The sequence below is a fragment of the Oncorhynchus kisutch genome, unplaced genomic scaffold (genome assembly GCF_002021735.2).
Source record: "Oncorhynchus kisutch isolate 150728-3 unplaced genomic scaffold, Okis_V2 scaffold983, whole genome shotgun sequence".
Lineage (NCBI taxonomy): Eukaryota > Metazoa > Chordata > Actinopteri > Salmoniformes > Salmonidae > Oncorhynchus > Oncorhynchus kisutch.
The window spans coordinates 137,501-148,319 of record NW_022262928.1 but is presented as its reverse complement, the minus strand read 5'-3'; the positions used below and the strand labels follow the sequence as shown (position 1 = coordinate 148,319).

At 44.1% G+C, this 10,819-nt stretch overlaps 1 protein-coding gene across 1 annotated transcript; it reads right to left on the bottom strand.

Annotated features, from left to right (window-relative positions):
* Positions 1 to 3,386: 3,386 nt before the first annotated feature.
* LOC116363986 (CMRF35-like molecule 8) lies at positions 3,387 to 9,350 on the bottom strand. Its single transcript, XM_031817315.1, has 5 exons — positions 9,100 to 9,350; positions 8,370 to 8,705; positions 7,396 to 7,617; positions 7,230 to 7,294; positions 3,387 to 4,544 (listed from the first exon to the last, which is right to left on the bottom strand). The coding sequence occupies exons 2-5, from the start codon at positions 8,563 to 8,565 to the stop codon at positions 4,317 to 4,319; spliced, it is 711 nt and encodes a 236-aa protein (XP_031673175.1). The 5' UTR covers positions 8,566 to 8,705; positions 9,100 to 9,350; the 3' UTR covers positions 3,387 to 4,316.
* Positions 9,351 to 10,819: the final 1,469 nt, after the last annotated feature.

Below are 10,819 nucleotides of genomic sequence, written 5' to 3'. Positions count from 1 at the left end.
AGGTTCCATCGAATAGAGCGGCCCTCAACCCCACACGTCTGATCCTCATGAACGACGTAGGGAAGGGCTGTGCGCAACCGATCCGCTAAGACCTTTGCAAGTATCTTGTAATCTACGCACAGCATGGTCAACGGCCGCCAGTTGCTAAGGTCAGTTACTTCCCCCTTCTTATAAAGAAGTGACAGCACACCAACAGCCATTGATCCCCCCGGGACCCCCGTCTCAAGGATGGCCTTCAAGACTTCGAGGACCACTGGTCCAAGTATACCCCAAAACTTGAGATAAAACTCAGCCGGCAGCCCATCCATCCCAGGCACCTTCCCTTTTCCCATCCTCCTAAGAGCACTCTCAACCTCTTCTAGTGAGATCTGGGCCTCCATCACGTCTCTAATGTCCTCCGGCAACCGCCGGGACAAGTGTTCTAAAAACACGTTTCCCTGCTCTACATCTATTTCCCTTTCCTTAAATAAACTTCGGAAATGATCAGTTGCCACCCTGACCATTTCCTCTGGTTTACTTACTACACTACCGTTTTCTTCCCTAACGCCATGCATTACCTTCCTACTCTGCCTGGCCCTAACCGACTTAAAGAACATAGCGGAACAAGTCTCATTATGTTCTAGAAAGCCACTATGCGCACGCTCCAGGAAAGCTCGAGCCTTCTGCTCCTGCAGCTCCCTGAGCTGCGCCTTTAGGGCTGCGAATCTCTCCCAGTCAATTGACCCGCCGAGGTTGCCTGCCTCGTACTCAAGTTCAACTAACCTTTGGATACGATCCACCTCCCTCCTTTCCTCCCTTTTTTTCCTTTTACAATATCCTATTATAAAAGCCCTAATTCTCACCTTCACTAAATCCCACCACTCTAACACCCCCTCGCACATAGACCGGAGGCCGTCAAGCCTTCGAAAGAAACAAAAAAATGCGTCAACGAAAGCCTGCTCCTCCAGTATACCCCGATCTAACTTCCAGTACCCCCTACCGAAGAGGCAGACTGGCGACCCCACCTGCAGGAACACCCCGTCGTGATCCGTGAAGAACACAGGCAACAGGCGCCCAGACAACTGACCCAAAGACCTGGATATAAAAATGTAGTCGAGCCTCCGCGCAACCCCCCTGGAGTTGCGCCATGTAGGACCGACCATTACCGGAGTAGTATGCAGGCCGCCATCAACCAGACCATGGCAAGCCATTAGCCCGGTGATTGCGCCTGCACTACTATCACCACCTACCCCTAAATCTATATTAAAGTCCCCTCCTATCACCAAGTGCCTATTTGTGACACACAGGGGCGCCAGACAGTCCACCATCTCCCTTCTGTCTGCCGCCACCTGTGGCCCATATACCCCAATTAACCTATACCTAGCTTCTCTATACACTACATCTATCCCCAATACTCTACCCTGCATTACAACAAATGTGCTCTCTACCTTAATCTCTCTATTCCCACACAAAATCCCTACCCCTGTAGAGTGCACCCCTCCTATGCCCCAAAAAGATTTCCCTTTATCCCACTCTCTCCTAAATCTAACCACATCCCCACCATCCCTCAGGTGAACCTCCTGTAAAAAACAGAAATCAAAGCCCACCCCCTCTAAATAACTAAATACCGCCCTCCTTTTAACAAAATCCCTTAACCCTCTAACATTTAAACTAAAAAAAGAAACAGACATATTTATTTAATAATTACCTATAATCTAACCCAAAACCCAAAGAAAAAACAGGAGACTCACCCGATGCTCCCCTGGTCCATCTCCACCGGCGGGGACGTCCTCTCTCCTCCTGACGCCCCCCCGTCCTCCTCCATCTCTCCAACCCAGGATGCAGGCAGTGTGTTAGGCCTATTGCCCTGCATCCTGGGTTCCTCCCCATCCTCCAACCCCCCCCCCCCTGTCTGCCTCGGGGCTGAGTGCAGGGGATCCCATCTCCTCAAACAGGAGTTGAGATCCCTCCGACAAACAGCCCCCAGACCCCTCCACGGAGTCACCCCCCACTAAATTTTGAGGGGCTGAGGCAAACAGGGAGGCCAATGAACTCCCCCCTCCCCCCCCCCGCCGATCTCTTAGCCCCCCCCTCCCCTTCCACACCCCCCTCCCTCTCACTTCCTGTCGAGCTCCCCTTTCTTCTCCTTCTTCTTTTTTTGGTGAAGAAGGTAGCGGGGAGACACAACCTCCCTTCCCCGCTAGCTCCTCCACCATTTCCCTCAACTCTTCCTCTAGGAAGCCCGACAGGCTATCCCCCCACTCCTTCACCCCCTCTCTCCCTCCCTCCCCCTCCACCGTTCCTGCCCCAGGCACCCCCCCCCCTCCACCAGCCCTTCCCCAGACACCCCCCCCCCTCCACCAGTCCTTTCACAGGTACCCCTCCCACAGGTCCTGCCCCAGGCACCCCCCCCCCCCTCCACCGGTCCTTTCACAGGCACCCCTCCCACAGGTCCTGCCCCAGGCACCCCCTCCCCCACCACTCCCTCCACTGTTGTTTTCTCTTTTTCTTCCGTTCCTTTATTTTCATTCTTCTTCTCCTCTTCTTTCTTTTTGTCCTTTTCCTGGACTGGCCCTCCTCTTCTTCCCCCATCCCCCGCTCCTGCTCCCCCCAGCCACAGACGTGTATGACCTCTGACGAGCTGGGCACCCCCGCCACAGGTGTGCTGACGAGCCACACCCATGGCACGCCTTAGGCTCGTCACAATCCTTCGCCTCGTGCTCCCCAGATCCACAAAATCTGCACTTTCTTGTGCTGCACGAGGCGAGGATGTGGCCGTAGGCCATTCAGCGCCTGCAGAATGGGGGCTGACGTGTATAAAACAACGTCCCCCTGTCAGCCTCCAGGGAGAACATAGCAGGAGGATGGAGGTAGCCACCATGTCCCTGTTATTTCATAGTGGCACATCGGCCTTTCACCTCCCACTGCTCTTGCCCTTCTCAGGATATCATCGTGTTTCTCCTCTGTATGTAGTGCCACTTCGTATGCTCCCTCCCAACGAGTTGCCTTGGAAGCATAACACGTCCTTCACCGTCAGCTTTAGAAGCCCCATCAATATTGTCCTTCCAAAAGTTTCCCGTCCTAAAGGCTCCAACTCCTTTTCCTTCCAAGCAAACCGAATCGTGTTGGCCAGCCCAATCCCAGGGACTGACCGCGTTGGTGGATTTTGCACCATCTCCGCAAGGAGAATGGCGCACCCGGCTCACGTTCTCTTCCAAAACAAGGAAAAAAGAAAATCCAAAGTGACTGAGAAACTGAAGCTAAATATATAGTGCAGACACAGGCAACTAACACATAGACAATAACACACAAAATACCCAAAGAATATGGCTGCCTAAATATGGTTCCCAATCAGAGACAACGATAAACAGCTGCTTCTAATTGAGAACCAATCTAGGCAACCATAGACATACATAACACCTAGACAGGAACAAAAACACAAATATCACCCATGTCACACTCTGACCTAACCAAAATAATAAAGAAAACAAAGAATACAAAGGTCAGGGCCTGACACATAGTCTGTCAATTTCCGCAACAACTAAGCGCGTTGAAACGTGAGGGTAGACTTCTCTGCTCTTTTGGTCCAAAACCTATCACGCTGTAACAGCATGAAGCGAACCTGTGCACATGTGCATGAACCTGTGTGAGAGCGAAGTCTACCATCTTGCTCATCACAATATCTCTGGTGCTGCTCGTGGCAACGTCATTTCTCTGAGTCTACATTTCATATACATGTTCACCAGTGATATTGGACGGTAAAAATAACCAATATTAGGTCACTTTTTATTTGGTAAAAGAAAGTGCTTGAAGCCTATACTACAGCAGGTGTCAGACTTTGACCTTTTGGATGGGGGGTTCACATGCGCAGGGAAAACAAAGTCTGTCTATTGGAGGCAATAGAACCACTTCCACTTCAAACACTGCAATTAGTCCTTAAATCCAGTCTTTGTTTGCAGTTCCAGGGATTGGTACATTTAAACTTGGTTTGCAGTCTTCTGGTTCAGGGCTTGGTATGTTGAATCTTGGATACTGTCTTATGGTACTGATTATGGTGTTGGGGTTCAGGGTTTGGTGTGTTGAATCTTGGTTCAAAGTGTTCGTGTTCAGGGTGTAGTAAGTTGAATCTTGGTTTGCAGTGTTGGGGTTCAGGGTTTCGTAAGTTGAATCTTGGTTTGCAGTGTTGGGGTTCAGGGTTTGGTAAGTTGAATCTTAGTTTACAGTGTTGGGGTTCGGGGTTGTGAAGTTGAATCTTGGTTTACAGTGTTGGGGTTCAGGGTTTGGTAAGTTGAATCTTGGTTAACAGTGTTGGGGTTCAGGGTTTGGTACGTTGAATCTTAGTCTACAGTGTTTGGGTTCAGGGTTTGGTAAGTTGAATCTTGGTTTGCAGCATTGGTGTTCAGGGTTTGGTAAGTTGAATCTTGGTTTACAGCGTTGGGGTTCAGGGTTTGATAAATTGAATCTTGGATTGCAGTGTTGGGGTTCAGGGTTTGGTAGACAGCATCATCTGTTCCTATATAAACCATGGTGTCTGTAGCAGGGTCATTCTCATAGTCCTGGTCCCCCTATAAACGTAAAACAACATTAGTCCGTAATCAGTACCATCAGTAGAGTCATTAGTCCATAATCAGTATCATCAGTAGAGTCATTAGTCCATAATCAGTATCATCAGTAGAGTCATTAGTCCATAATCAGTACCATCAGTAGAGTCATTAGTCCATAATCAGTACCATCAGTAGAGTCATTAGTCCATAATCAGTACCATCAGTAGAGTCATTAGTCCATAATCAGTACCATCAGTAGAGTCATTAGTCCATAATCAGTACCATCAGACAGTAGTTATTAGTCCATAATCAGTACCATCAGACAGTAGTTATTACTCCATAATCAGTACCATCAGACAGTAGTTATTTGTCCATAATCAGAACCATCAGTAGAATTATTAGTCCATAATCAGAACCATCAGACAGTAGTTATTAGTCCATAATCAGAACCATCAGACAGTAGTTATTAGTCCATAATCAGTACCATCAGACAGTAGTTATTTGTCCATAATCAGAACCGTCAGTAGAATTATTAGTCCATAATCAGTACCATCAGACAGTAGTTATTAGTCCATAATCAGTACCATCAGACAGTAGTTATTAGTCCATAATCAGTACCATCAGACAGTAGTCATTAGTCCATAATCAGAACCATCAGACAGTAGTTATTAGTCCATAATCAGAACCATCAGACAGTGGAGTCATTAGTCCATAATCAGTACCATCAGAAAGTAGTTATTAGTCCATAATCAGAACCACCAGACAGTAGTTATTAGTCCATAATCAGTACCATAAGTAGTTATTAGTCCATAATCAGTACCATCAGACAGTAGTTATTAGTCCATAATCAGTACCATAAGTAGTTATTCGTCCATAATCAGTACCATCAGACAGTAGTTATTAGTCCATAATCAGTACCGTCAGTAGAGTTATTGTCCATAATCAGTACCATCAGTAGAATTATTAGTCCATAATCAGCACCATCAGACAGTAGTTATTAGTCCATAATCAGTACCACCAGACAGTACTTATTAGTCCATAATCAGTACCATCAGACAGTAGTTATTAGTCCATAATCAGTACCATCAGACAGTAGTTATTAGTCCATAATCAGAACCATCAGACAGTAGTTATTAGTCCATAATCAGAACCACCAGACAGTAGTTATTAGTCCATAATCAGAACCATCAGACAGTGGAGTCATTAGTCCATAATCAGTACCATCAGTAGTTATTAGTCCATAATCAGTACCATCAGTAGTTATTAGTCCATAATCAGAACCATCAGACAGTAGTTATTAGTCCATAATCAGTACCATCAGTAGAATTATTAGTCCATAATCAATACCATCAGACAGTAGTTATTAGTCCATAATCAGTACCATCAGTAGTTATTAGTCCATAATCAGTACCATCAGACAGTAGTTATTAGTCCATAATCAGTACCATCAGACAGTAGTTATTAGTCCATAATCAGTACCATCAGTAGAGTTATTGTCCATAATCAGTACCATCAGTCGAATTATTAGTCCATAATCAGTACCATCAGACAGTAGTTATTAGTCCATATTCAGTACCATCAGACAGTAGTTATTAGTCCATAATCAGTACCATCAGTAGTTATTAGTCCATAATCAGTACCATCAGACAGTAGTTATTAGTCCATAATCAGAACCATCAGACAGTAGTTATTAGTCCATAATCAGAACCATCAGACAGTAGTTATTAGTCCATAATCAGTACCATCAGACAGTAGTTATTAGTCCATAATCAGTACCATCAGTAGTTACTAGTCCATAACAGTACCATCAGACAGTAGTTATTAGTCCATAATCAGTACCATCAGTAGAGTTATTGTCCATAATCAGAACCATCAGTAGAATTATTAGTCCATAAGCAGTACCATCAGACATGAGTTATTAGTCCATAATCAGAACCATCAGACAGTAGTTATTAGTCCATAATCAGAACCATCAGACAGTAGTTATTAGTCCATAATCAGTACCATCAGACAGTAGTTATTAGTCCATAATCAGTACCATCAGACAGTAGTTATTAGTCCATAATCAGAACCATCAGACAGTAGTTATTAGTCCATAATCAGTACCATCAGACAGTAGTTATTAGTCCATAATCAGTACCATCAGACAGTAGTTATTAGTCCATAATCAGTACCATCAGACAGTAGTTATTAGTCCATAATCAGTACCATCAGACAGTAGTTATTAGTCCATAATCAGTACCATCAGACAGTAGTTATTAGTCCATAATCAGTACCATCAGACAGTAGTTATTAGTCCATATCAGTACCATCAGACAGTAGTTATTAGTCCATAATCAGTACCATCAGACAGTAGTTATTAGTCCATAATCAGTACCATCAGTAGAGTCATTAGTCCATAATCAATACCATCAGACAGTAGTTATTAGTCCATAATCAATACCATCAGTAGAGTCATTAGTCCATAATCAGTACCATCAGACAGTAGTTATTAGTCCATAATCAGTACCATCAGACAGTGCATTTCTGTCTCTAGTCCTTATTTGGTTAAATATGAACATGATATATTCTGTCGTCTTGTTGTATAAAGACATTTGATGAATTGGTGCAGGTGATGATCTGAATGGTTTGGTTAAATCTGTTAATCTGTGATCCCAGCAGACACCCCCATGCCCAACCACCCACTCCTAACATTCAACCCCTCACCTCCTCACTGTTTCCTGGGTGGATGTTTGGTCTGCTAGAGGTCTGTCTGCTGGAGGAAGCCGGCCCTTGGGAACACACAACATCTTAAACAGAATACACACTTGTTATGTTCTGTGTATGTGTGCTTGAGTGTGTGTGTTTGCCTGCCTGTGTGTCTGAAACATACCTTGCACCTTGTTACATTTCCATCTGTAGACGGTGAACAGGATGACAGTTAACACCAACACAGCCAGACTCACAGACACCATGATCATTACAAACGCCATTGGGATTGATGATGATGATGTGGATGATGAAGGGGAGATAGATGAGGGAACAGGGTAAGTGGAGGTCCCTGGGGTGGATGAAGAGGTTGGTGAGGACGGTGTTGCAGGAGACCTGGAGATCACTGAGGTGAAAACATCATGAATGACATATTATCTTGTCAAATGATAAGTTAAAAAATACAATATATATTCCATTTAGCATTTAGTTTTCCCCAATGAAACTTAGTCATGCGTACATTTATCATCTTGGTGGCCCTAGCAGGAATCAAACTTACAATTCCGCCGTTTCATACCCACTGTTCAGCACTATAGGTCCTGATATAAAACAACTGAACCATAGAGGAACACAATGACTCCCTATAAACACAATATCTTTTTCAACATATTTTCTCAACCAAAAATATATATTTTCAACTTCTTGTGCTCGTAGGTCTGGTCTAAAGACCTTTCTCAAAGATGGTTGAAAGCTTTGACCAGAAGGTCAGAGGTCATCACAGTGAACTGTCCTGTACACCACGATGATGACAGGCAGAGAAAAGGAACTGTGAAAAACCTCTTCCTCTTTCGTTGTCCAGACAACAGATCTCACAGCTCAGTAAAGATCTGGTCCAGAACTGGAAGTGATACAACAGCCGAACAGCTGTCAACCAGGAAGCTACGTACATATTAACGTCTTAATATGAACATAATGACTTACACAGCTCTGCATATCTCTAACTGGAGCTGGTTGGTTGGTATCTTATACATTATTCTGGTCAGGTGGGTCCTTGTGGAATTATTTCAATCAAACCACATTTGTCACACACTGGAGATATGACTGTAACTTGTGTGTTTATGTTCACATGTTAAAGAGAAAGAAGAAGTTTAAACTCACTTATAACAAGCAGCTTCACCTGTGTGATCAGTGTACTGTAACGTTGTTCTGTCCTGCTGGTTTCTACTCCACACCAGTAGGTCCCTGTATCATCTTCAGTCAGGTCACTGATGGTCACTGTGGAGAATCTCTCTGTTCTGTTGTCAGACAGAGAGAATCGACCAGCTTCTGCAGATGTCTGGTGAGCAGCAACCATATAAACACAAGTCTTGAAGTCATTGCTTTCCTTGCAGAAATACTTGATGTCGTCCTCATGGTCCTCTGGATAGTTGCATCTGATGGTAGCTTCTCCTCCCAGAAAGGCCGTCTCTGTGACTGACTTCTCACAGCAATCATCTGTCAACAGGAACACACATCACAACCTTAGTCTAATACTATAGACTGACTTCTCACAGCAGTCATCTGTCAATAGGAACACACATCACAACCTTAGTCTAGTTCTATAGACTGACTTCACACAGCAGTCATCTGTCAATAGGAACACACATCACAACCTTAGTCTAATACTATAGACTGACTTCTCACAGCAGTCATCTGTCAATAGGAACACACATCACAACCTTAGTCTAGTTCTATAGACTGACTTCACACAGCAGTCATCTGTCAATAGGAACACACATCACAACCTTAGTCTAATACTATAGACTGACTTCATTGACTAGTGGTACTGATCATGTAATAACATTTGTAGCTAAATTAATTTTATAAAGTTAAAGTAAAAGTCCCTCACCATTCTCGACATCCAGCTCTACCTTGGTATAACTGTCAGGTGCAGTAGGTTTGTTCACTCCACACCAGTAGGTCCTTTCATCTTGTCTGGTCAGTTGTCTGATGATCACCTTGAAGTAGTTTCCTCCAGTGTTGTCATACAGAGAGAATCTACCACTGTGCTGCCAGGTGTTCTTCAATCCAGTGTCACGAACCGGCTCAAAGCCCGTAACAAAGGGAGACAACGTGGAGATAAGGAGTAACAAAATATATATTTATTAACTAAAGCAACTAAGGAAAATATACAATGGTGTGTGTAATCAGTAATCAGTAGTGTAAGTGAGTGTTTTGCATGCATGTGATAATGCAGGGTGTTGAAAGGTGCCAAAGCAAACAAACAAAAGGCCACCAAGAACCACAACACAATCTACAAAGGTGTCTGCATGGAGAGAGTCTCTTCCATGAATGTGGAAGAGGTCTATTTATCCTGGGAGACACATGGCCCAGGTGTTTCCCATGAAGCTGACGACCCTCCCAACTCCACCCACCGGCATCCTAATAAGGAAACAAGAACAGACAGAATACGGCAGACAGAGTGGGAGGGTCGTCACACCAGTTATGATTGGATCCTCACAACTCACACTATAAATATAAACATACATCTCAAACTATAGCTATACCGACCCAAGCAGAACAATTTGTCATAACTTCTGTCTTCTGTGGAATAATGACAGTAGATGATGACAGTTCCTCCAGAGTATCCTGTCACTTTGAAGGAGCTCAAACAACCTGTCAATCAGACCAGAGACAATATATTATCTGTAGTAGCAGCCTTTATAAGAAACCTAACAGGATGTTATTACATTGTTATAGAGAGTTATAACAAGCTTATTACCTGTCATGAAGGAGAGGAGGATGACTATCAGCAGGATCCTCATCTTGTTGTGTTCTCTCCAGGTTGGTCCAGGTGTTTATACGTCCTGATATAATGCTGTGTTCTCTCCAGGTGTCTATAGGTCCTGATATAATGCTGTGTTCTCTCCAGGTTGGTCCAGGTGTCTATAGGTCCTGTTATAATGCTGTGTTCTCTCCAGGTTGGTCCAGGTGTCTATAGGTCCTGATATAATGCTGTGTTCTCTCCAGGTTGGTCCAGGTGTCTATAGGTCCTGATATAATGCTGTGTTCTCTCCAGGTGTCTATAGGTCCTGATATAATGCTGTGTTCTCTCCAGGTGTCTATAGGTCATGATATAATGCTGTGTTCTCTCCAAGTTGGTCCAGGTGTCTATAGGTCCTGATATAATGTTGTGTTCTCTCCAGGTGTCTATAGGTCCTGATATAATGTTGTGTTCTCCTGATATAATGCTGTGTTCTCTCCAGGTTGGTCCAGGTGTCTATAGGTCCTGATATAATGCTGTGTTCTCTCCAGGTGTCTATAGGTCCTGATATAATGCTGTGTTCTCTCTAGGTGTCTATAGGTCCTGATATAATGTTGTGTTCTCTCCAGGTTGGTCCAGGTGTTTCCAAGTCTGTAACTTTCTCCGTTCTTCTCTACTTATAGGAACTTAAATACAAACGTTATGTACTTTATGTTCTCTCTCTCACTCTTTGCAAGTTTACCACCATGTACTTCCCTATTTCTGCATCACTCTGCATCTCTTTCTCTCTCTCTCTCTCTCTCTCTCTCTCAATTCAATTCAATTCAATGCAAGGGCTTTATTGGCATGGGAAACATGTGTTAAC

Excerpts from the sequence above, each read along its gene's own strand:
- LOC116363986 (XM_031817315.1), bottom strand. The coding sequence starts at position 8,565 with ATGGTTGCTGCTCACCAGACATCTGCAGAAGCTGGTCGATTCTCTCTG. Across the intron at positions 7,618-8,369 it reads GGTGAAGCTGCTTGTTATAA|TGATCTCCAGGTCTCCTGCA; the intron begins GTGAGTTTAAAC and ends TTTTCACCTCAG. Across the intron at positions 7,295-7,395 it reads GAAATGTAACAAGGTGCAAG|GGCCGGCTTCCTCCAGCAGA; the intron begins GTATGTTTCAGA and ends TGTGTTCCCAAG.